Genomic DNA, 27,553 nt, shown 5'->3' on the forward strand with positions numbered 1-27,553 from the left:
AAATATTTTTTTTAAAGTAAAAACTATCCAATCTTTAAATTTCCCAGGTTATCATTAGACTGACGGATAGGAAGTGCTTTGAGTAAAATTGAGATCAATGTTCGCAGAGGAGAAGCTAAGATCAGTAAAAGTAATTCATGATGTTACTATAAAAGTGTATTCTGCATCGTATTTCTTTCTCAGATTCACTCTGTACTAAAGAAACATACTCGCAATCGATTCCAAACCGCTGCCAACAGATTTTAAAAGTTTTTCAATCATTTGATTTAAATTCTTACTGATCTGCTGGACCACGAGAGAAAGATTGAGAACTACGTGGCATAATCGTGGAATACACATACTGATGGGACAATGATGCAAAGGGCTGCTAGTAATATAGTCATGTCCCTTTAGCCATGATATGTTTCTTTGTATTAGTCTCTGGTTTCAGTAAGATTGTGTAACATTTCGGTGCAAAAATACAGCCCAGCAGACCAAAAGTTGATGACCAAATAGCAAACACTTCTACAGCAACGGTGTACTTTCCCGGAGAGCTCACATAAGCTGGTATAAAAGTTATCCAGACGGCGCAAAAGATCAGCATGCTGAAGGTGATGTACTTGGCGTCGTTGAAAGTGGACGGAAGATTACGGGCAAGGAATGCAAGCACTAAACACACAATGGACAGCAGCGCAATATAGGCCGAGACTATGCAAAAGGCAGTCAATGAGCCCACGTTACATTCCAGAATAATGATTTCTCTATATTGGGTCATATTCTTCAGGGGGTAGGGAGGTGACACACTCAGCCAGACAACACAAACTAATCCTTGCATAAAAGTCAGCATAAACACGCTTAGGCGTTGCTGCGCGGGTCCGAACCAGTTCATCGACCTGCTGTTGGGAAAGGTTGCCCTAAAGGCAACCACGACAAGAATTGTTTTGCACAAGATGCAGGAAATACAAAGAACGAACATAACTCCGAAAGCTGTGCGGCGCAACATGCAGGACCAGCCGGAGGGTTCTCCAATGAAGGCGAGAGAGCAAGTGAAGCAAAGAAAGAGGGCGAAGAGGAGCATGAAACTGAGTTCAGAGTTGTTCGCTTTGACCATAGGAGTTTCTCGAAACCGGTACAAAATCACAGCTGTAGCCAATGTGAAGCACGCTCCAACTAGAGAAAACATCGCTAATACAAACCCCAGAATATCTTGAAAGGAAAGGAACTCAACCTTTTTGAGAACACATTGGGTTTTTGCCCGATTGGACCAGTAATCGGACGGGCATTTGATGCAATCCGCGGAACCTGAAAAGAAAAATCATGCAATGGGAATTTCGTGTGAGCACAGATCTGTAGAATTGAGAGACATTGCTGTGAACCTATGCACTTACCAGTGGCGTTGCTGATCTCACCATCGGGACACTCGACGCAGTCAAAGCAGCATTTCGGCTTTCCTTTCTGCCTGACTTTTCTTTTCCCAGGAGGACAGATTTCTGAACAGATTGCTCTTGGGATCTGGAACATAAGAAAACGTCCTGATAGTATCAAAGTATTAACTGACACTGAGCATGTTTCAATCTAATATTCTCCAAAATATTGTAGGTTTCAATGCATAGCTTTTCCACGAACCTTGTTAATACATCCTTCAAAAAGTTATCAAAATATAAAGTTATATATATTTTATAAAAACGATGTTGTTCAACATTAATTTGGTTTAACGTTGATTGAACATTTTTCCCCGTTAGAAATTATAAATTATATGTAGCACATATAGAATCGACAGTCAAAATCATTTCCCAGGCTACACATGCTTAATACTGGAGAGTATACATTTAAGCTGAGATGTCGGGGGCGTTGGTGGGCTGAAACCTCAAGGATTCAAGTTCGTTTTCACAGAAGGGGATCATGTTCGTTTGCATGGGTATACATACACAGGGTATAACTGCCATGAGCATGTACAGTCAGCGTCACCATCTAAATACGTTACAAACAGGGACAATGTAAATTATATGAACGTAAGTTACATTAAATTATACTTAACCAACCGGAATAAAAACAACAGAATAATCATAGTTCAAATGGAGGGAAATATAAGGCGAGATAGAATCTGGGTTTTGGAGTTACGGATGATCGCTGGAACGGGCTTACTGATGTGCTGGTTAAACCAAAGTGCGTAGTTCTGTTTAACAAACCAACATGCAGGAAAAAGAGTGATATGAATCGAGCACAGGGAAAATGAAATTAGTTGAATTCGAAATGGCGATGATAGCACTCTTTTCCAGAGGACTGGAATATAAAAGCGAATGTGTAAAGTTGAGCCTATACAAAATGTGGTATTGTGTGCGGATTGGGGCGGCTTATCTAGGAAAACGTATTCTTGCATTGGGTTCGTTCAAAGGGCGTTCACAAACATGATTTCATGATTGCAAGACTCCTTATATGGAATACAGAAAACTGCGGTGTCAGTGTTCTGATTGAACACTGTTGTTAGGCCTCGATCGAATGGATGTGGAGAGGACCTTTTTCTAATGTGGGGAGAGGACGGAGTCTCAAAGAAGAGGACCTTCGATTTAGAAGTTAAATTGAATTGAATTAACTTCCTACATCCTTCACATACTTGGAGAGCATAAATCTGTACGTTACGTCTCCGTCTGAATGTATGTGCAAATTATAGTGATCTGTAATGAATAGTCTGTACACGGAGATATATAATAGAACAGCAAATATAGCTTAGAAATACAATTCTATCCGCCTGAAATAATCAGTCAGATACCCTGGTACAAGAAGCTGTCCCAGGGCCCGTTGGTGCTAGCTTTAGTTCTGCGGTACCGTTTCCCGGATGGCATCAGCTGGAACAATGTGTGGTTGCAGTGACTCGTGTTCCCAATTAACCTTCGAGCCTGTTTTACACACCTGTACTCAGAGAGTGATACCTGTGCAGAATGAGCTTCCAGTAGGAGTGGTACAGGCAGTTTCGGTATTGTCTTTTAAGGTAAAATTGGATAGGTAAATGGACAGGAAAGGAATGGAGGGTTATGGGCTGAGTGCGGTCAGTGGGATTAGGTGAGAGTAAGCATTCGGCACGGACTAGAAGGGCCGAGATGGCCTGTTTCCGTGCTGTAATTGTTATATGGTTATATGGAAATGGTGCTAAGCGGACTACAGAGACATGAAAAAGGTGTTGGCCAAAGTATTCTGGGATATAACAATGGTAGGGATGACGTCCAAGCAGCAGTGGCTGGTATTTCTGTAAGCAATTCGGAAGGGACAGGATTAATACATCCCATAGAGGCAGAAATATTCTAAAGGAAGGATGACACAACCATTGTTAGCAGGGGAAGGCAAAGTCAACATAAATTACAAAGAGAGGACATCTAATAGTGGAAAGATTATTGGGATGCTAGAGGAGTCTGAAGCTTTTAAAGGCATCAGAAAGTAACTAAAAATCATTAAGTGGCTAAGGACAGAATAGGATTGTAAGCTAGCTAATTACTAATAAAATGTTACAAGACGTTTCTTCAGATACATTAAGTGTATAAGAGATTGGAGAGTGAATATTAGGCCAATGGAAAACAATGCTGAAAAGGAAGAGATTTCGGGCAACGAAATAGTGGGCGAAGAGAATTCGTGTTCCTTTTAAGCTTTCTTCACTGTGGAAGACACTAGATGGATGGTGGAGGTTTTAGGTGTAAAGGGGCAGACCTTATGTGAAATTACCATAACTAGAGAAAGGCTCCTGGGGACCTGAAAGCTCTGAAGGAAGATAACTCGCTAGAAGATAAGTCAGATGGTGTACAGCTGCCGGGTCGAGTGTAGATTACCTTGATTGTCAAGCTCAAGGGACGCGTGAAACGGAATTAAAAGGGAACAAGGAGTCAATGGTCCGGATCGCAAATTAATTAAATTTATGGGGAATCGAGCCGGACCCTAACACGGAAACATGCCATCTTGGCCCTTCTAGTCCGTGCCAACGCTTACTCTCACCTTGTCCCAGTGGCCCTCACACGGCCCATAACATTCAATTCCTTTCCTGTCCATATATCTATCCAATTTTACATTAAATGACAATACCGAACCTGCCTCTACCACTTCTATTGGAAGCTCATTCCACATAGCTACCTCTCTCTGAGTAAAGAAATTCCCCCTCGTGCTACCCTTAAAATTTTTCCCCCTAACTCGCAAATCATGTCCTCTTGTTTGAATCGACCCTACTCTTAATGGAAAACGCCTATCCAAGTCAACTGGATCTATCCCCCCATTATTTTAAATACCTCTATCAAGTCCCCCCTCAACCATCTACGCTCCAAAGATTAAAGACTAACTTGTTCAAAATTTCCCTGTAACTTAGTTGCTGAAACCAGGTAACGTTCTGGTAAATCTTCCCTGTACTCTTTCTATTTTGTTGATACCTTTCCTATAACTCGGTGACCAGAACTGTACTCAATACTTCAAATTCGGACTTACCAATGCCTTGAACAATTCTAACATTACATCCCAACTCCTATACTCAATGTTCTGATTTATAAAGGCCAGCATACCAAGAGATAACTTCACAACCCTATCCACATGAGATTCCACCTTCAGGGAACTGTGCACCATTATTCCTAGATCACTCTGTCCTACTGCATTCTTCAACGCCCTACCATTTATGATGTATTTCCTATTTGGATTATTCCTACCAAAATGTAGCACCTCACATTTATCAGCATTAAACTCCATCTGCAATCGTTCGGCACACTCTCCTAGCTGGCCTAAATCTCTCGACAAGCTTTGAAAACCTACTTCATTATCCACAATGCCACCAACATTAGTATCATCTGCATACTTACTAATACAATTTACCACCACATCATCCAGAACATTAATGTATTTGGCAAACAACATTGGACCCAATACAGATCCCTGAGGAACACCACTAGCCACCGGCCTCCAACCTGACAAACAGTTATACACCTCTACTTTCTGGCATCTCCCATCTAGCCGCTGTTGAATCCATTTTACTACTTCAATATTAATACGTAACGAGTAAGTCTTCCTAACCTACCGTGCAGAACCTCGTCAGAGGCCTTACTGAAGTCCGTATAGACAAATCCACTGCCTTACCATCGACAACTTTCCTCGTAACCTCTTCAAAAAAATCTATAATATTTTACAAACATGACCTTCCACGCACAAATCCATGTTGACTATTCCTACTCAGAGCCTGTATATCCAGATAATTATATATACCATCTCTAAGAATACTTTCCATTAATTTACCCACCACTGACGTCAAATTGACAGGCCTATAATTGCTAGGTTTAATCCTAGACCCTTTTTAAACAATGCAACAACATGAGCAATACGCCAATCCCCCGGCACCATCCCTGTTTCTAATGACTTTTAAAATATTTCTGTCAGAGCCCCTGCTATTTCAACACCGACTTCGCTCAAGGTCCTAGGGAATATCCTATCAGGATCCGGAGGTTTATCCAGTTTTATATTCCTTAAAAGTGCTAGTGCTTCCTCCTATTTAAACGTCATTTTCTCCATAACTCCCCTACTTGTTTCCCTTACCTTACACAATTCAACATCATTCACTTTAGTTAATACCGAAGAAAATAAGTTGTTCAAAATCTCACCCATCTCTTTCGGCTCCACACATAACTGTCTCCAAGGGACCAATTTTATCCCTCAGTAGTCTTTTGTTATTAATTTAACAGTTGAAACTCTTCGGATTTATTTTCACCTTACTTTCCAGAGCAACCTCGTATCTTATTTTAGCTTTTCTAAATTACTTCTTAAGATTCTTTTTACATTCTTTATATTCCTCGAGCACCTCATTTACTCTATGCTGCCTATATTTATTATTGATCTTCCTCTTTTTTTCTAACCAAGTTTCCAATATCCCTTGAAAACTATGGCGCTCTCGAACTTTTAACCTGTCCTTTCAACCTAACGGGAACATAAAGATACTGTACCCTCACAATGTCACCTTTAAATGACCTCCATTTCTCTATTACATGCTTCCCATAAAACAAATTGCCCCAATCTACTCGTTCTAAGTCCTTTCACAATCCCACAAAGTTAGCCTTTCACCAATCAAATATCTGAACCCTGGGTCCAGTCCTATCCTTCTCCATAATCATATTGAAACTAATGGTACTGTGATTACTGGACCCGAAGTGCTCCCCAACGCATTCGTCCGTCACCTGACCTATCTCATTACCTAACAGGTGATGCAACACTGCCCTTTCTCTAGTCGGTACCTTTATGTATTGCTGCAAAAAAAAACGATCCTGCACACATTTTACAAACTCCAAACCATCCAGCCCTTTTACAGACGGCTTCCCAGTCTATGTGTGGAAAATTAATTCTCCCACCATCACAACCTTGTGCTTACTCCTGATAACTCCTTACAAATTTGCTCTTCCAATTCTCGCTCCCAATTAGGTGGTCTATGATACACCCCTATAAGTGTCATTACAACTTTCCCGTTCCTCAATTCCACCCAAATAACTTCCCTAGAATAGCCCTCTAATCTATCCTGCCAACGCACTGCTGTAATAATTTCTCGGACAGGCAATGCAACACCTTCTCCTCTTGCCCTTCCGATTCTATCACACCCGAAGCAACGAAATCCAGGAATATTTAGTTGCCAATCACACTCCTCCTGCAACCATGTTTCATTAATAGCGACAACATCAAATTTCCAGGTATCAATTCATGCTCTAAACTCATCCAGCATTCTTACAATGCTCCTAGCATTAAAATAGATCCAATTAAGAGACTCTCCACCTCTTCCTCTCTGTTTATCCCTAACAATGCGATCGACATTATAATCTTTTTCTTTTTTCTCCCCTCCATCTTCGGTCTGAGCGCACACCTTCCCTATCACCTGCCTATCCTCCCTCACACACTGTCTACTACCTTTCTCTATTTCTGAACTAACCTCCTCTCCCCTAGTCTCTTCAAATTGATTTCCACCCCCAAACATTCTAGTTTAAAGTATTCGCAGTAGCCTCAGCAAATCTCCCCGCCAGGATGTTGGTCACCCTAAGATTTACGTGTAACACGTCCTTTTTGTGCAGGTCACACCTGCCCCAAAAGAGGTTCCAATGATGCCGAATCTTGATTCCCTGCCCTCTGCTCCAATCCCTCAGCCACACATTTATCCTCCAACTCATTCCATTCCTTCTCTCACTGTCGCGTGTCGCACGCAGTAATCCTGAGATTACTGCATTTTCGGTCCAACTTCTCAGCTGCCTTCATAACTCCCTCTATTCTCCTTTCAGGACCACTTCCCTTTTCTTATCTATGTCATTGGTACCTACATGTACCACGACCTCTTGCTCATCACCCTCCCACGTCAGGATATCTTGGACGCGATCAGTAACATCCCTAACCCTGGCACCAGGGAAGAAAACTGCCATCCGGGTCTCCTGATTGCGTCCGCAGAATCGCCTATCTGACACCCTGACTATCGAGTCCCCTATTACTACTGACTTCCTCTTCCTTTCCCTACCCTTCTGAGCTACAGGGCCACACTGCGTGCCGGAGGCAAGGCCACTGTTGCTTCCCCCAGTTAGGCTGTCCCCCCCCCAACAGTACTCAAACAGGAGTACTAATTGTCAAGGGGTACAGCCTCCGGGGTAATCTCTAGTACCTTACTCTCCCCCTGCCCCCTCCTAACCGTGACGCACCTGTCTGCCTCCCGTGGTTCCGGTGTGACCACCTGCCTGTAACTCCTTTCTATCAACTCCTCACTCTCCCTGACCAGGCGAAAGTCATCGAGCTGCAGCTCCAGTTCCCTAACACGGTCCCTTAGGAGCTGCAGCCCGGCCCACCTGACGCAGATGTGGACGTCCGGATGCTAGGAGACTACAGGACCTACCACATCCGACATAGAGAACAACAAGCTGCCGTCACTCTCATACCTCCCCCTTTCCTCAACTAACAGGAAAAACTAAAACCTAAACCTACCTTGCCTCGCCCGTTTCTACCTAAGCCCGTTGAGCCAAAGCCCTTAAGCCTTAACTCTGCTCCCTCCTCACTCCATTGCCCGCAAACGACGCTGTCCGCTGCATAAGGCTGTGCCGGTTTCAAATCTTCCGCCCTTCACTGCCCGCCTTCACGCTCCTGTGCAGTCCCGCCTCTCTTAACTCCGATGAGAATAAGAAAAATTCAAGATAGCTCGGGCCGCACTCCCGTTCTGATCCTCCTGCTTCCTTCTCCAAACGAAAACCGATTATTGTGATGTAGCATTCCTATGTTTCTATGTAAAACTGTTGAAAGTATTTGATGCAGTAACTAGCAGAATCGACAAGGGAGAATCGATTGATGTTGAGTACTTGGATTTTCTGCCTTTGGCAAGGTGCCACATATAATGTTGCTGAAAAAAATTTCTATCGTATTACAGGAAAGACTCTAGCATGGGTAACTCAGTGGCTATTGGGCAGGAGGCAAAAACTCGGAATCAAGGGTCACTTCTGGGACATAGTGCAGGTGTCCAGTTGTGTCCACGGGTGTTCGTGCAGGGAAGTAATTATTGTTTTACTTTTTATACCAATGATTTGGATTATGAAACTGATGGTGTTGTTGCAAATTGTGCCGCGGCATGATGATAACTGGAGTGGCAGGTAGCTTTCTAGAAGTAGATTGGCTACAGTAGGACGTAGACAAGTTAGGAAATTGGACAGAGATATGGCAGATGGAACACAGGAAGTGTCGGGAAGTGCATGGTCATATACTTTGGTAGAAGAAATAAAAGTCTCGCCTACTTTCTAAATCGAGAGTCAACTTAAAAAAAAAGTGACGCAAAAGGACGTGGGTACTTTGAAGGAATCCCTGAATTTTAATTTCCGGGATGAATCTGTGCTGAGGAAGGGAGATACAATTCATTTCAAGAGGACTGGAATAGAATATCCTGGATATAATGCTGAAACTTTCTAAGTACAGGTTAGCAGGTTTACAAGCACCATCAACCTCCCCTCCACCACCACCCCCCACCCCCGATCTTAAAAGGAATGTGCTGAATTTGGAAGGAGTAAAGTAAAAGGCTTCCTGATTTGAATGGCTTGCCTTATGGAGAGTTCTAATAGCTCTGTATAGCATTGAGCAGAATTCAAGAGAATGAGCAGTGTCCTCAGTAAAATGTATAGAATACTGAAAGGCCTTGGTATAATGGATAGGATATTTTCTATAGTGAAAAAGTCTAAGGCCAGGGTCGGAATAGAGGGTACAATTTTAGAACCGAGATAAGAAGGAATTTCGTTATTGATGGTGGTAATTTCGTTGGAAGTTTCAGGACGGGAAGTAGAGGAGGATAAGTCTCTATGTCTATTTAACGCAGAGGATAAGATAAATTTGATCGTTCAGGACAGAATGGGACACCGAAAAAAGACAGGAAATTGGGTCTGAGAGAAAGTTTGGATTCGACACCAGGAAATGGCGGAGAAGACACGATATGCAAAGTGGCCTGATTCTCCTCCTATATATTTTGGCCTCAAGGTCTTACCCCTGCTCTGAAACTAATGCGCATATATCTAAAGTCCCGCTAACTAGCCAATCCGTAAAGCACTCACATCTCTCAGATATAGTAATGACCTGAATGAATTCAGTTCAGTGCTCCCTCCACATAGGCGTTTTTTTTTCCTTGTCAATGTTAATTGCAGGGACCTCTGAGTAATTCCGGATGAGTAATAGGTGTAGTTACTGTACACATTCAACTTGGCAAGAGTGTTCAAAAGAGTTAGCAACAACTTCACATACGTAGATCACGTTGTATAGAATATCACATACGGCCAGGTACCGAAATGCACAAAACTTTTCCATGACGCTTGTAATGATCTGCAACAAGTCACTTATGTAATGTTGATGAAGTGCTGTGAGTTGAACCATACAACTCATTAAACATTTAGCCTGAACTTTTCGTTGTCGCGGCATTTGCTACTTTGTAAGTTCTAATTTACTGAGATCTTTCAAACCAGTACATTCACTTTATCTAGAGCAAGTGCTGCCTGCAGAAGGCAGTAAACATTAAGAAAGATATCCACCATCCGAGCAATGTTATTTTTTGCAGCTTCTTGTGGACATTCGCATGCTGCCTGTTTGAAGAATAAAGAAACCTGTTCAACTAATTGTTACTGAAAGAATTGGCGCAATCCTAATCACTATACTTCAGCAAAACTATCTTTGATTTGACTGTTTTACATTAACCATATAACCATATATCATTTACAGCACGTGAACAGGCCAGCTCGGCCTGTTATATATATAACACTAATATATAATATTATTACATACACAGTAATATATAATAAATATGTAATAATATACAATATATGATAATTATATTAAAATTTCTATTAAAATAGATCATTTTGTCCTAAATATATACTTATCCTTTGTGATTTTAAATTCTAAACGCATGATTCGTGATTTTCTTGTGAGTTGTGTTTATATGCTGCTCTGTGCCAGTCTTATTGATGCAAATATGTAATTGCTCCACTTTGTACATGCATTTGTGCGTACGATAATAAAATGGATTTTGATTCATCTTTGCTCCCTAAAGTACTTGCATTGTCTAATCTGTTTGCCGACTCTGAAACTAAGCAAAAGTATTTGTTGCTCAGCAATCAATGAATTCCAATGGGACTGCTGCGAACACATGAGAAGTGGACGCTGTAAGGTTTGTTCCAATTCTATGTATGTTTTACCTGCACTACAAGCAAAATCTGCGATAAGCAACAAAGTTTAAATATTTGTATATGTTACAGTTGTGAGATAAACCAGATACAGCCACAGAAGATCACAGAGAAGGAAGTCTAGACCATTCTCCCCTTCGTGGCCGATCGACTCTGGGGGCAACTCATCTGTGCCAGTTTCCTACCACCCGAAGTCCCTTTATCATAACTATCTGTCCCAATCTTAAGCATATCTATTGATCGGGCTAACATCGTTCTCGGTGGCACAGATATGTCTGCCCACATCAGAGGGAAATGAAAACCCAAGGATCTCGTGATTATTTACCTTTGTTCGAGACTCTCCAGCAGTTTAACGATCTGAACATCTACCTTAAGGTTCCCACGTCTTTGAATGATTTGATCCTTGTTTAGCTGAACTCTTAAAACAGACCCAACCTGCCGACTCGGCACTTTAAGTTGCACCAAGATATCTTTATCTCTAATATCACCCATACCCCATGCATACAACGAATTCCTCTGTTTGCCAGCATGAATACATTTGAAAATAAGTGTCATACCGCGTTTCCTGTCGTGCTCCACTCGATTTCATTGACATTCATCGTTAGTTCGCGACCTGGCGGAGCCGAGCCATCATAATACCCAATGTTTACTATGTCCAATTTACCCCTCAAATTCGTTTGTAAGTTCACGACTTCGTATCTTGGCACTGGGTCACCATTTACATCAAAGTACACGGCTTCTCCAGTCTTCGCAGTGAAATTCATATTTCGGAGGTAGTGCAGTAACTACAGAGGAACGAAGAAGGAGAGGTTAGTTTTGAACTGGAACGTGGATTCGGTGCACGCACATGCAGACTTTTAAAGCATCCAAAAATACAATAAAAAATGAAATGTACTGTAGGATAATTAACACATAAATAAACGATGCAAAGAAACAAGGACTGCTGAGGATTCAGTGTGCCACCCTGATTTGTGGCTAAAATTGCGTCGACTGTCCAGTTCTCAACACAGAATCTATCTCAAACGGTGCATTCCTCCAGTAAGTTACTTTTAGAATTGATAAGGCGAGTCATCAGAATAAAGTAACTATTTCTGAGGCGTGGGTGGAGACCTTTGGAGAGTGCAAATTTAGTTCCCGTGGTTTCTTTGCATCCCCGCAAAATGGGACATCGCGAAGTGGAGAACCAGGTAATAACTCAAACACTTGAGTAAGTGATATGATAAGCAGATAAAGTTAATGAAGTGGATTTTATTAAGGTATCTTCCCCATGGTAGGCTCAATCATAAACTCACGAGGTTAGAATGCAGGGACTAGGCTTCGTGTACTCTCGGTCTGAAAAGACAAGTGTGTATGCCCGGATGCTGTCTGATCTGCTCTTGACGCTCCAGCATTCTGTGTGTGCTACTCTGGAATCGGAATTGGTTGGCCAAAAGAGAGCAGTAGGCGTTAGAAGATAGAGCGAATTCGGACAGGAGATTGGTAATCGGAGGTGTTTTGAATGAACCTGTGCTATTATCCCTGCTCAATCTGATTTTATGAATGACTTCTATGAGTATGTGGAAGAGTGGCCGAGTACTTTCCCAGTAGACGCGAAGGTTAGGACATTGATAGGTGCCGTATTTTTCTGAGAGCAAGCGCAATGATTTCAGTCCAGAAAAGTGTAAATATATACACGATGGAAGGCTGAACTTGAAAGCAAAATACTGGCTTAATCGCAAGATTCTTGCCAATGCGGCGGACCAGAGGGATTTAGGGTCGACGTCCATTGATCTTTCAAATCGATAGGCCAGTATGGAGTGATGAACAAGATATATGGTGTGTTGTTGTAAGTAGTCAAGAGCGGCGAGGTAATGATACAGTTCACCAAAACTGTGGTGGAACCAGACTTGGAACATTTTTAACAAAATGTACACTGCCTATGCTCCGATCAAATCAACACGTACAACACGCTGGAGGAACTCAGCAGGTCAGGCAACATCCGTGGAAACGGGCAGTCAACGTTTCGAGCCGAGACCCATCGTCAGGTCTGAAGTAGGGGCAGGAGCCCTATAAAGAAGGTGGGAGGAGGGTAGGAAAGGGAAGGCTGGTAGGGTCCACGTGAAAAACCAATAAGAAGAAAGATCAAGGGGTGTGGAGGGGATGCTGGGAGGGGATAGGCAAGAAAGGTGAGGAAGGAATGTAAGGGGAAAGCAGTATGTGTAGTAGAAGAAGGTAGAATCATGAGAGAGTAGATAGGCAGCTGGAAGCGGAAGCAGAGTTAAAGTGGGATGGGGAAAGGGAAGGGGAGGGAATCACCAGAAATTGGAGAATTTGATGTTCATACCAAGGGGCTGGAGACTACCCAGCCGGTATATGAGCTGCTGCACCTCCAGCTTGAGTTTGGCCTCATCATGACAGTAGAGGAGGCCGTGTATGGACATATCCGAATGGATTCCCTTTTCTCTGTAAGGTCTAAGACTAATGAAAGTTTTCGATAGACCAACTCGTAATAGAGAAAAAAACAAGCATCAAGGCAATTCAGGGTAATAATAGTAAAGAAGCACAAAATTGTAGAAGGGTACATGGTTATCTGAAAAGCAGTGAGCACGCATCAGAACTCAGTGCAGGCAAATCTGAAACAGCAAAGGAAATCCGCCTGCTTAGTTCCGACCGGCCCTCGAAACAGTCGTTGCTGAAGCACGACAGCTGTACCAGAGGTTAACGTGACGCCAGCACTCACGCTGAATAAGCTGCAGAAGTTATGGGTGCTACTAGATATGAGGTTTCTGTCTCCACCATCTGAATTCCCTTACACAATAAAATGTATCGGAGATATCTCTCAAGGTCGCTGCATAGGTTGACGGGATAGTTAAGAAGGCCTATCGGATGCTAGGCTTTATTAATAGGGATTGAGTTGAAGAGTAGAGAGGTCATGTTTCAATTCTGCAAATCTATGGTGAGACCACACTTAGAGTATTGTGTTCAGTTCTGGTCAACTCATTTTAGGAAGGATGTGGATGCTATGGATTGGCTGCAGTGAAGATTTACCAAGATGTTGCCTGGATTGGAAAACAAGTGTTATGAGGCAAGGTTAGCAGAGCTGGGACTTTTCTCTGTGGAGCGTAGAAGGATGAGAGGGGACTTGATAGAGCTTGATGAGAGGAATAGATAGGGTGGATAGCCAGTACCTGTTTCCCAGCGCACGAATAGCAAACACCAGAGGCCATATGCACAACATTAAGGCGGGGAAGTTTAGGGGAGACATCAGGGTTAAGCTTTTTACACAGAGCGTTGTGAGTGCCTAGAAGAACTTGCCAGGGATGGTTATGGAAGCTAAAACATTAGGGGTATTTAAGGGCGTCTTGTACAGGCACATGGATGAAAGGAAAATACAGGGTTACGGGGGCGTGCGGGATTAGTACTTTTTAAAGGAGTATATGAGTCGGCACAACATCGAGGGCTGAAGGGCCTGTACTGTGCTGTAGCATTCTAGTATTCTAGTGTTCTAGTGTAAAGGGTGGAGACATATTCCTGAACATTGCAAAGCGTCACTCCCCAGATACTATACAATATGGAGGAATGTCTAATATTCGGATAAGGCTAAAATAAAACTTTATTTTGATCCTCAACATGAAACGGTACTTCCGGCAAAAATGTGATGCTCCGCATCAGTCAGGAACCGCAGAGTCTGCTGTACAGTATGGTAAAAGTAACATCATGCAATGGGGATGCTGCTCAGAAGCAGCGAATCCTGGTCAGGATTGATGGGAAGACCGATGTTGCTGATACAGATAAATGGATGACATGCTGCCAGCATTTGCTAGAGAACTTAATTAGGGAGACAATTTGTCTTTCAACGGAACAAAGATCTAAAAGCACACTGCTAGAACAAACAAGGAATGGATTCAAATGAAGGAGATTGATGTCCTAGGACTTAGGTGATCTAATCTAAATAGTGTCCTTAACGCTTAAGAAAGAAAACGGACGATATTGAAATTGACGGTGAAATTGAGTATGACGGTGTTGCCATCACTGAAACTTGGCTACAGGGTTGCTGCCATTCGGAGCCGAACGTCGAAGAATATACAAATATTCGAATAATATACGGTGTGTAGGACAGATAGGTTAGTAGGCAGAGTGGGGAGTGTGGCACTGTGTGTAATAAATGATAAAATCCAATGTGTTGATATTTCAGTGGAATATTGGAAATTTCAAAATAATAAGAAGGGACCGGCCAAATTTGACTGGAAAGGGATACCAGGAGGAAAGACAGCAGAGCAGCAATGTCTGGAGTTTCTGCGAAAAATGAAAGAAGCGCAAGACAGATAAAGTCCAAATAAGAAGAAATTTTCGAATAGAAGAATAACACTACTGTTGCTGACAATTGAAGTCAGAGCCAAAGTAAAACCAAAAGAGGTGGCCTGAAAGGAAGCACAAGCTAGCGGGAAGTTAGAGGATTGGGAAGCTTTTAAAAACTTGCGAAAGGAAACTAAGAAGGCAGTTGGAAAGAAAATGAGTTATGAAAAGAAGCTGGATACTAATATCAAAGAATATGCCAAAAGCTTTTATTAAGTCTATAAAGGCTAAAAGTTAGCGGATGATAGATATTGGTCCAATAGAAAATGACGGTGGAGACATTGCAATGAGAGATACAGAGATGGCAGGGGAACTGAATTGTGTATTCTGCATCATACAGCACAGTGGAAAACATCTGCTGGATACGGACATTCAAGAGTGAAGTTTGTGCTGTGAAAATTACGACAGAGAAGGTGCTCAGGAAGCTTAATGGTCTGAGGGTCGATAAATCTTCCGGGCCTGACTAAAGACAGCCTCAGGTTCTGAAGGAACTAGCTGTAGAGATTGCCGAGATATGAACAATGATCTTTCAAGAATCCACAGACTCTGTTATTTTACCCGATGACTGGGAAATTGCAAATGATGCTCCGCTGTTTAAGAAGGTTGGGAGGCAGCAGTAAGGAAACTATAGTCCCGTTAACCTGACATCAGTGGTTGAGCATGTGTTGGAATAGATTGCTATGGGAGTACCATGAAGCCCATGGCAAGATAGGACAAGGCCAGCATATTTGCATGTTTTTATGACTAACTTACTGCAATTTCTTAAGGAAAGTACAAGCAGGATAGACAAAGGAGCTGCAGTGGTTGTGGTGTATGTGGACTTTCAGAAGGCCTTTGTCAAAGTGTCATACATTAGGCTGCTTAGCAAGATAGCAGCTATGGAATTACAGAGAAGTTAAGCGCATGGGTGGAGCATTGTCTGATTGGCAGAAAACAGAGAGTGGGAATAAAGCGATCCTAATCTGTCTGGTTGCCGGTTAGCGGAGTAGATCGAAAAGAGTCGGTGTTGTAACCGCTGGTTTTCCCGAGGTATATTTCGACTGTGGGATTAATGGATTTCTGGCTAAATTTTCCGATGATGCAACGATAGGTGGAGGAGCGGGTTGTGTACAGGAAACAGCGAGCCGGCAGTGAGACTTTAATAGTTTAGGGGAATGGACAAAGAGATGTCAAATGAAATACAATATTAAAAAGTGTAAGGTCATGCACTTTCTTTGAAGAAATAAGCAGGAAGATTATTATTTAAATGGGGCGAGATTTCAAACCCAGAGATTCAAAGGGACCTTGGAGTCCTTGAGCCGGATACCCTAACGGTAACTCTCCAGGTTGGGTCGGTGGTGAAGAAGGAGAATGCAATACTGCAATCATATCTAGAGGTATAGTATATAAGAATAGGGATTTGATGTTGGGGCTCTATAAGGCACTCGTGAGACCTCACCCGGATTATTGCGACCATGTTTGAGCTCTTTAGTTTAATAAGGGTTCAGAAGGTGTGGAGACATTGAAGAGGATTCAGAAAAGATTTAGGAGAGTGATTCCAGGCATGAAAGGCTTACTGCATGAGGAACGACTGGCAGCTCTTAGACTATATTCCCTGCAGTTCAGGAGAATGAGGGGATTCTCATGGAAACAGTCCCAATGTTAAAAACCCTAAGAAGCTTATATAGAACAAAGTTATTTCCCATGGCAAGGGAGTCTCCGACAAGAGAGCGCGACTTCAATATTGACGGACATCTATTTTGATCAGCGATGCCGAGAAATTACTTTCGTCAGAGCGTGTTATATCTGTGGAATTTATTGTCTGTGTATGCCAATTCATTGGGCGCATTTAAAGCAGAGATAGATAGATTCATCATTAGCCGCGGCATCAAAGGGTATGGGGAGAAAACGGGAATAGGAATGGCTGGAAGATTTTTTATATAATTTCAAAAAAACGGAAAATGATGGCGAAAGTGAATGTAGGTCCCATGGAGGACGACGGGGGGTGGGGGGGCGCAGGAATTATATAGGGTAATGAAGAAATGTTCGAGCTTTGAAAAACTATTTTCTGCCCGTATTCACAACGGAGGCGATATCTAACATGCCAGAGAGAAATGTTATAGATGCGATGTAAGGTGAGGACCTCAATGCAACAGATGTTGCTGAAGAGGTAGGACTGAGAAAACTTGTGGGCCTGAATATATGTGTCTTTTTCGTCCAGATGGAAGGCATTCCAGGGTACGGAAATAATTTGCAGGGGTTATTGTAGAGGCATCGATGACAATTTACCAAAATTCTCTGCACTCTGGGTAGCTCACGTCTGATTGGAACACGGCGAATGTCACGCTATTGTTCAAAAACGGATGTAAGGAAAAAAAACAGGGAAGTATCGGCCAGTTAATGTAGCTGCCGTTGCGGAAATGGTTGAAATTATCATTAAAGAAGAAATCGAGAAGCATCTAGAAAAAAAATCGATCCATTAGACAGACGTAACCTGGAATCCGCAAAGGCAGGTCTTGTTTGATTAACTTACTGGAGTTCTTTGAGGATAGAATGAACCCAGTAGGTAGAGGAAAAGAAATTGTCATTATTTACTTGGATTTATAAACGGCGTTACGGCGTTTAATGTGCCATGTAAAATTAGTTTGCATTAGATAAGAATGTAGAGAGTTGGGAGTGATATTTATACATGTATAGAGGACTGGGTAGAAATTTGGGAGCCATGGGTGACAATTTCACAATCAATGATGAGCGGTGTGCTGCAGGGGTCGGTCCTGGGCCTGCAACTGTTCACGATATACTTGAACAACTTGGAAGAGATGATCGAGTGTAGTTTATCTAAGTTTGTTAATTATACTGAATTGAGTGAAAAACTTTGTTTGCAGGTTCAGGAGGCAATTAAGAAGGCAAATGGAATATGTGTTCTCTTTGCTAGAGGGATTGAATTTAAGAGCAGAGAGATAATGCTGCAACTGTACAGCGTATGCGTGGAGTTCTGGTCTTACGTGAGTCAGGATATGCTGGCTTTGGAGGCGGTGCAGATGAGGGTCACCAAGATGATTCCAGGGATGAGGGAGTCAGATTATGAGGGCAGATTCCGTCGTCTGTCACTGTACTCGCTGGATTTAGAAGAATGGGCGATGAGCAGAGATCTGATAGAAAGGTAAGAAAACATTAAAGTGATAGATAGGATAGAGGCAGGAAAGCTGTGAGTCTAGAGTAGGGGACATAGCCTCAGAATCCTGGGGAGTTGCCTGGAAAAATGTGGCGATGTCCCATGAGAATTGATTTAGTCAGGTAGAACGTTTCTCGTTGCAGCGAGGGAGGATAAAAGGGATGTATAAAAGGACAAGAGGCACAGATGTAGCGGAGAAGCAAAATATGCTTTCGCAGAGTAGAAATAGCAGATGCAATAGGACACAAACTTAAGGCGACAGAATGAAAGTATAGATTGGATGTCAAAGGTAGTTTTATTGTCTTTGCAAACAGTTGTAGATGCGAAGACCTCGCAGCTGGATGTGGCGTTGGAGGAACACACCGTATAAACGTTTTAAAGACACGTATAGAGTCAGATGGATAAAAGAAAAGTGGAGTGCTAACGTAAGAGGAGTGTCAGAATGAAATTGACCCCATTACTGCTCGGGGCGTACCAGCTATTGCAGTTCAGTTGCTGTGCAGTCCACCCCGTGGAATGCCTGTTCTTTCTACGGGCATCCGGTTTCTTCCAATAATCCAAATGTGTATAAGATAGTTTATTTAATCATTGTAAATTTATCGCGTGTTTCGGTTAGCGTTAATCGGGTTTTGCGGGTGTGAAAGCTGTTGCGTGAATCGAAAAGCCGCTGAACGGCCTATTTCACACTGTATCTCTAAATAAAATAAATAAATATTTGATGAGTTCTCAGGCAAGCACGACCTCGTAGATCGAACGACCTGCTCTGTGATGTACTGAATCCCTTTTCCAAGAATAAATCGTCAGAATCGGCAAATGGAAATGGTTGCTAAAATGGTGGCCAGTGGTTGAATTCTCGCATATGAAATCTTAAGAAGATAAGTTTCAACTGCAACTACATCTGCCTCTTTGTCAATCAGGTGCTTTCTGTTGCAGATTAAATACATTCTTACCTGCCACGGCTTAAGGTTTGAAATTTGGGCACATGTGTTATTCAAAAAAGGCCCATTCCCTTCTTCGCAGCTTAGCAGATCGTGGAGTGCGTGAGCGATAGAGTAGACGGCTGTGTAAACGTGAAACGAGTTTCCATCCATTATCGCCGGAATATAGTTAGATTCTATATCATCCATTTGCTCGTTCCCTGTGCATTGACGAACTTGACCTGCGGAATTCGCCAAGGTTGTCAGGTTGTCTGCTGCAAGAGAGCAGGCGAATAATGTTTCCCAAAATTCCATCACCAAAATATTGCCAGGAAAGTTAGAAGGTTGGATTGTCTGAAGATAATCTCTGAGACCAGCTATCTCTATCCGGGGAGAGACCAGTCCGATTGTCCCGGTGAGATAAAGTGCTCTTTCCTTAGGTGGGAGAAGATTTTTTGTTACCCAACCCTCACTTCCAATCCACTGTATACCGGTTACATTCTGACGCCAAATTTCATTCAATAAAATTCGCATATCACCAATATGAGCAATGGCCACCACCACTTTCGTGGATGCATATTTAATCATCTGGACAATTCGTCTGATTTTCTCTGGCGGATCGGTTCTGTAGAATGACTCAGAGTAGGCAATACACACCCCGAATTCTCCGATATGTTCCATAAATCCCTGCATTCCGAAATTACCATAATCGTCATTAGTTCTAATAGTTCCAATCCAAGTCCAGCCAAAAGTTCTCACCAGTTCAGCGAGAATTTTGGACAGGTACTGGTCGCTGGGTATAGTTCTAACAAACGTGGGGTATTCTCTCTTATCGCTTAGACAGAAGCAAGTTGAGTAGTAACTGACCTGCAGAGAAGGAATGAACAGATGAATTCATGTGTCCTGCTTTGTGATTGTAAGTGACAAATGCACCATCAGTGAATCGTTTCATTTTGACATACCCATAATACTGAAATTGCCTCCTGAAGAATATACAACATACTGCACAAGCCATCAGTAACCGGAATTCTGGCATAATTTAGATTGCTGGTTAAAGTACTTAGTTATTTCTCTTTTAATAAAAGGATAGTTATCCGCTTTCAGTGTATTGCTTCAAATTTTGTTGGCTTCTTTATAGGAAACACTTTGGGGAGGTTAGCTAAGCGTTCTACCAGAATTCTTCTTGAATTAAAGTGGATAGACTATGCGGAAATTTGTACAAACGTGCATTGTTTTACTATACGGTACAAACTCGAGTAGATAAACGACATCTTTCCTCCCATGTCCAATGATTGAGGTCATGTATTTAAGGTGAGGAGGAAGTACTTCTAAATTAGGTATTCGGGACGTTTTTCTTTTATATGCAGACTACGGAGGATGCCTGGAATGCGCTATTGGGTGTTGAGATGGAAGCAAATACTATGTAGGAGCTTAAAAGTTTCTTACTTAGGCAGACGAATATACAGAAGGCAGAGACACAATATTGCGACAAAAAATGAATGAGTATAGTCAAGCATTTCGTTAATAGATTCAATTAGTCTGTCACAACATCTTGGGTTGTGCTGTCCTATTCTCTGGTTTCTGTGATCTATGCAACGAAACTTAACAAAGGCTGTTTTTTTTTAATGTTTACTTTTGTGACTGGTGAATCAGAACCAAATAGTGGAATTCTACTATTTAAAATAAAAAAACACAATATCTAAAATAAGTGCGAACCATCAGCTAAAAGTATGACACTCTCTATTTCAGTCCCGACATGAGAATCGTGTCGCGATTCATATGCCCCTGCTAATAAGGTGATGGTGTCACTAGAGTAAAAATGCAGTGATGTATTTGACACTTTACCAGCGGAATCCCAAAGGATCCTATTGTTCTTGCAGTTGCAATGGAATTTGTGGACATAGCACAGCCAACAATGGCAGGAACTTTGGAGGAACCTGGACATTGAGGGTATTCAACCGATTTTTCATCTCCGTTAATCAAAGCGAGCGCTGCCTTCGAGGCGATCGCGGAAGACGAGCAGTCGTCGTGGATCTGATATCCGAGTGTAATTCCGGGGAGAAGATCCTCATTCTGGTTTATTTCTTCAATGGCAAAAACCATTGTTTGCGCCAGTCGGAAATTCACAACTTCAAAACTGTGGGATGAAAGAGATCATTAGACCATATAGTACTGGAGCAGAATTCCGCCGATCGGCCTTTCAACTCTCTTTGGACATTCGATGCGCTGAATTATTTACTCTCTCAAACCCAGTATCCTGTCTTCTTCCCGTAACCTGTACATTATCCAATTAAGCAAGGATCTATTAGTATTTGCTTTAAATATACCCTATAGATTGGCCTCAATAGCCGTCTGGAGCTCCAGGTTCGGCAGATTCACCATCCATCCTATGGCTGAATAAATTTCTCCTCAACCTTGCTGTAAAGAGATGTCCTATTTTCTGAGACTCTGCTGTTTTCCTGGCACTACTGGAACCATCGTCTGCACATCCACCCTATCGAGGTTTTTCATTGCTCGGTTTGTTTCAATGCGATCCCCTTATTCTTCTAAATTTTAGTCAGGACATATTTATGAAATGTTCCTCATAGAACATAGAAATCTACAGCACATTACTGGGCCTTCGGCCTACAATGTAATACCCACCATGTAGACCGTTCTAGAAATTGTTAAAAATTTCGCTAGCGCTAATCCCTCTATTTTTGGAAGCTCAATGTACCTATCCTGGAGTCTCTTAAAACATCCTATTGTCTTTGCCTCCACCATCGACGCCGGCTGCCCATTCTACGCACTCACCCAGGGGAACAAAAATCTTACACCTGACATCTCCTCTGCACCTACTTCCTAGCATCTTAAAACTATGTCTTCTCATGATAGCCATTTCAGTCCTGCTAAAATAAAACTCTGACTACACACATGATCAATGCTTTTCATTATCTGGTACACCTCTGTCAGGTCACATATCATATTCCGATGCTCCAAGGAGATAAGGCCGAGTTCATTTAATCTATTCTCATAAGGCATGCTCCCCAATCTCCGTCCTTCCTGTACAGAGGCGGTCGTAATTGAGCATAGTACTCCAAATGGGGTCTGACCAGTGTCCTACATAGCTGCAACATTACCTCTGGGCTCTAAAAATCAGTGGCATTGTTTACGAAGGCCAATACACCGTATGTTTTTTTTTATCACAGACACAATACGATTAGCAGCTTTGAGTTTCCTATGGTCTCGAACTCCACGATCCCTCTGATTCTCCACACTGTCAAGAGCTTTAACAGTAATGCTACATTCTGACAACAAATTTGAGCTACCAAAACGAACCACCTCACATTTATCTGGTTTGAGCACCATCTGCCACTTCTCAGCCCAGCAAATTGACTAACCCATCCCTCTACTTCCTCATCATATTTCTTCAGTAAAATTACAAACAGTAGCGGTCACAGAACATGGTATGCATTCCTAATCATATTATGCCTCACCACATGTTCATAAATCCTGCCTCTCAGGATCTTCACCATCAACTTACCACCGACTGTAGCAAGACGCACTTGTCTATAATTTCTTAGGCTCTCTCGACTCGCTTTCCTAAATAAGGAAACAACATTCCTAAACCTGCCATCCTCCTGAATCTCTACCGCCCTCATTGAAGACACACAGCTCATTGCCGGAGGCTCAGGAATCTCCTCCCTCGCTTTGCACAGTAGTTTGCGGTACATCCCGTCCGGTCCCGGTGACTTATCTAACTTGTTGCTTTCTAAAAGCTCAAGCACATCTTCTTCCTCAATATCTACATGCTGAAGCTTTTCAGTCTGCTGCAAGTCAACCCTACAATCGCCAAGTTCCTATTCCATGGTATTTTCTAAGGCAAAGTTCCTCTGCCCTCGCCTCCAGTTCCATGCACACGTCATAGGACACTTAATTGGTCCTATTCTCTCATGTCTTATGCTCTTGCTCTTCACATACTTGTAGAATGCCTTGGCGATTTTCTTAATCTTATCCGCCAAGGCCTTGTTCTGGCCCCATATCGCTCTTCTAATTTCATTCTTATGCACCTTCCTGCTAGCCTTATTATCTTCTAGATCTCTATCATTACTTAGTGTTTGAACTTTTGGTAAGCTCTTGTTTTCATCTTTACGGGATGTCGAGCAGCCTTTGTACATCACGGTTTCTGTACCCTGCAATCATTTCCTTGTCTCTTTGGAACGTTTCAACGCAGTACCCCACTCAATTACCCCTGAACGCTTGTCACATTTCTGCCGTACGTTTTCCCTGCGAACATCTGTTTCCAATTTGTGCTTCCAAGTTCTTGTTTGATAGCCTAATATTTCCCCTTAATCTAATTATACGTTTCCCTAAATTGTACGTTCTAATCCCTCTCCAAATCTATGTATAGGAGATAGACATGTAATCACTATCTCCAAAATGCTCTCCCACTGTTAGACCTGACACCCGACCAGGTTCATTTCCCAATTCCAGATCACGAGTTTCGTTTCACAGTACCAGTTCGACCAGGTTAATTTCCCAATAGCAGATCAACCTGGTTCATTTCCCAATACCATGTCAGCAGGTTCACTTCCCAACACCAGCTCACTCAATACCAGTTCTTGACCGCAATCTCATGATTGATGAATACATTCTTGGGAAATTGCACGTGAACCTCCATTGGACACTCTCTATTACAAGTATATCATCTTTTAATATGATGTCTAAAACTTCACAATAGAGAAGCAGTGATAAAACTCCTCATCTTCTGAAGTCTATCAGATGTCACGTCAAAGATTTAAAATCAACTGTTGTCTACTTACTGATAAAGTGTAACAAATTAACATTCAAATTCTTCATTATTCTTATAGAATATTGCATAGGTAATGACATAGTAAATCGCACATCACAGTGAGTATCGATGCGTAACAGCTGCTATGTTGGTTTCAGTTTGCCTGTTACAGTTCCGGCGACACATCTGGCTACAATCTTGCCCTCTGGTGTTCCCAGCGCACATCTCACTTCCGGACACATACTGATGTTTGAAATGTTTTACCCCCTATTAGCTCAAGATATCAACCGCACTCAAAGTAAAAAAAAAATCAACGGACTCCACAGTAGAGGGGATGAAAGGAATACCCCGTTTCTATCCATATTATTCTGATCCCTAATCATGAACGGCCGAATTCGTAAGTATGAGGATTTTCAGAATCAGATACGCTACTGAAAATGGGCAATAGCTTACTGGCGTTTCAGAAAGTAAAATACTACATTTTTAACTAAAACTTTTTCTGTGGAAAGCTCTGATAAAAGATCAAAGCAAAATAAAACGAAGAGGCGGGGGAAAGCAGGGAAGTCTCGAGGGTCGAAGGGTGTGGGTGCGATGCAAAGTCGGAGCAAAGTTGAGGCTCTTTCGAAAAGAAGTGGTCAGAGCGACTTCGAGACGTGGACAAGACTGAATCGGCGTACGCAGCGGAGAGAAGTCAGATGAAATGTGCGCTGTGGGCTTGTAGGTGGCGGCGGGGTGCAAGACTAGAGCATTTCGCAGCGACTGGACCCGGCTGGAAACGCGAAGGATGACCTGATGCTTGGGTAACTTAAATTCCAGGCTAGATAGACAGAAAAAGCCGAGTTTCAGGATCTGCTCGCTGCCCTGCGACTTATAGTCCACTCTCCACGGCACAGAGTGTGGGGCAGTGACCTGCTCTGGGTACTCCCTGGCCCGTGTCTGCGAGCTCCGCTTTGCTCTGCTCTGTGATGAACTGACGCCGAGGCCCTGCACTTCGTGTCGACAGAATCAATTTATTTCTAATTTATTTTGTTTTTATTGTTTGGCATGGGATGTTTTTGTTTGTTTTTTTTAATTTTTGCTCTGCACATTGAGTGTTTTTAGTCTTTGTTAATGTATATTAAAGTTTTTGGTTTATGGATGAATAAAAGGAGACCAATCTTATGGTTGTCTACGTAAAGAAATTATACATACTTTGATAATTAAATGCACCTTCAACTTTTGAACTTTGAATTTCGTAAATTCTCAGATAACGATGACAGAGTGGGTTCAGGTATTATGTTACTCTGTAGTCGCTCAGTAGTAATGGACATCAGATTATTGACTCATAAATGATCTGAAAAAAAACTTCAGATGTGATATATCATAATGCCTTTGACTGGCAATCAGATGGATCGAAAGATGGTCGGTTAAAATGTTGATGCTGGTCTCGCAGTAAATCTTAGTAGAAAAATACTAGTCCATTTAATAGTAATCCCCAATAGCATTTCTGAAATGCATTAGATTTCCATGTTTTTTTCCAATGGTAATACATATATGATACAGAACGATTATGAACAGTTATGTTCATGAATTGCACTACAACACGGAATATTCTGACAGGTGAATTAAACGAATAAATATATGCCTAATTAAACTTATTCCTTCTACCTTTATAATATACATAATGATCATATTGCACAATCATGCACCTCTTGAGAGCACCCCAAAATGCCTCTATCGTGTTTTTCTCCACGTTCACCCCTGTCAGTGCATTCTAAGCTTGTTTCAGACTTCTTCTTCTGACTTGCTATTCTCATTTTTAAAACATGCCTTTCAATATTATACGTTATATGTCTGGTATATAGCTACCGGCTTTCAATCCTATCTATCCTCCTGATCATCTTATATAAGCCTCTATCAGGTTTCCACGCCGACTTGCCGTCTCTAGGCAAACAATCCCAGTTTGTCCATCCTATCCTGTGGCACACGTAATGCAATCGCGTTAGCATTTTCCTGCATCCTCGCCAGCTTTTTTCATATCCTTCCTATATTGCTTCAAATGAACAGAATGCACTGCTCGAGATGCAGGCTAACTATAGTTTAGTTTTAGTCAAAGTAAAAAAAAACATTTAGAAAAGAGCATATGTAATTTTCAAAGATTTCAGAACCTTCAGAAAGTGTATTACTATTTTTCACTATAGTAATAATGCATAACCTTAAAATGAAAGCATATGGAAGGACCACGCAGTTCATCGTCCGCGTAGCTGAAATTGCATTTCATAAACAGAAATGCATTTCACAGATGCAGTTATTCGGGTCGTACGTAATTTGAACAGATTCTTGCATCGTGAGCACCGAACTAATTCAGCTAACGGATAGCATGAACAATATGGGCTATAATGACACTTCTCTCTGCAGTGAAAGTCCATAAGCTACGTACTTATGACTTCTGACAACGTTTCAACAAGTTGCCAATTTACGAGGAAAGTTAAGCCTTAAATACGTTATATCAGCAATATGATATAATCCGGCCCATCGCTACGATATTCATCAATTTTTAATATGCGCAATTGAAAGTCTTCTTACCGCTGAATTACAGTTTGTCGCGGCACCTGCACTGCATGTGACTGGAAGAAAGTGCAGAGAGTTGTAGGCACATCTCAGCAGATCACTGAAACGTGCCCTCCACTTCATGCTCTCTCGACCCTTGTGCAGCCTCTGCAAAGCAGCCAGCATTCCCACTTACTTTGGTACAAGCAAATCTAAACGTTGAAGCTACAAGGAGCTTCTATCCAGCTGTTATGACTATTAATGCACTTTTTACTCATCAGATTAACTGTTGACCTCAAGCCCTACTTGATCATGGCTTTATATCCTACACTCTGCCTTCAATGCAGTTTCTCCGCAGTTGTATTTTATTAGCATTAACATTTCACGTTATTAGCATTGTGCAATAGTTTTTCCCTGTGCTAACCTGGTCGATACATTATAATTTTGAAATTACTCTTCTACTATCAGTTTCACTGTCAAGGGCATGAATACAGATATGAAACAATATCAGATGACATTTAGCTGTCGTAATTTCATGGTGATGTGTTGAATTGACCATCTGCAAGAGGCAAACTCACCTTTTGCACCCAGAGCGTTGCGGGGTAAAGGTAAATGTCTGCGAATCGTCAATCGTTTCCATATGTATATTGAATATTCCGCCAAGGATGATATCTCCATTTCTTGACAAAACGGGTAAAATAACTTCTGTGCGACGATTACAGGTCATTCCGTACATTTTTGGTGCAGCTATGAGAAACAGGAAAAGCAAGTGATGAGTCATTGCCTTGCTGTAGCGATCTTCCGTGATTGGAGGGAAGAATGCGGATTTATATTGTCTCTATAAAGATCCGAAGACGATTTATAATTGCAACCTCTGTGTTATTTTATTGTCCGCGATGATGACATCGTACACGAGGGGCACATGCATTGATGTTGGTACATGTGGATAACAGCTGGGGAATTTTACAGAGAATGAAAATTACATGAAATAATAGTAAGTAAACCTGCACTCCCAGCCAGGTTGTAAGCGTTTAGAATTAAATTGAAGTGAACTCCAGAGATTTCGAAAGTGTCACGCCGCTAATCATTGACACCTGGTAAGTTAGTTAGTCATTACTCAGCTGGACTCAATATCACTAATTGAAATCAAATCTTAATGAAGTAACAAGTGCTGAAACACTTGCTT

General features: G+C 42.0%; 1 protein-coding gene across 1 annotated transcript in view; it reads right to left on the reverse strand.

Annotated features, from left to right (window-relative positions):
* Positions 1–379: 379 nt before the first annotated feature.
* The window catches only part of LOC132403067 (extracellular calcium-sensing receptor-like), a 34,411-nt gene continuing 7,237 nt past the window's right edge, over positions 380–27,553 (reverse strand). Inside the window, exons 3-8 of the mRNA XM_059986319.1 lie at positions 26,946–27,114; positions 20,913–21,204; positions 19,101–19,934; positions 11,219–11,446; positions 1,368–1,491; positions 380–1,281 (exon numbers count right to left, since the gene is read on the reverse strand). Coding sequence (XP_059842302.1) covers positions 380–1,281; positions 1,368–1,491; positions 11,219–11,446; positions 19,101–19,934; positions 20,913–21,204; positions 26,946–27,114 — 2,549 coding nt within the window. The remainder of the gene's footprint in view (positions 1,282–1,367; positions 1,492–11,218; positions 11,447–19,100; positions 19,935–20,912; positions 21,205–26,945; positions 27,115–27,553) is intronic.

The sequence above is a fragment of the Hypanus sabinus genome, chromosome 2 (genome assembly GCF_030144855.1).
Source record: "Hypanus sabinus isolate sHypSab1 chromosome 2, sHypSab1.hap1, whole genome shotgun sequence".
In the NCBI taxonomy this organism is placed as follows: Eukaryota; Metazoa; Chordata; class Chondrichthyes; order Myliobatiformes; family Dasyatidae; genus Hypanus; species Hypanus sabinus.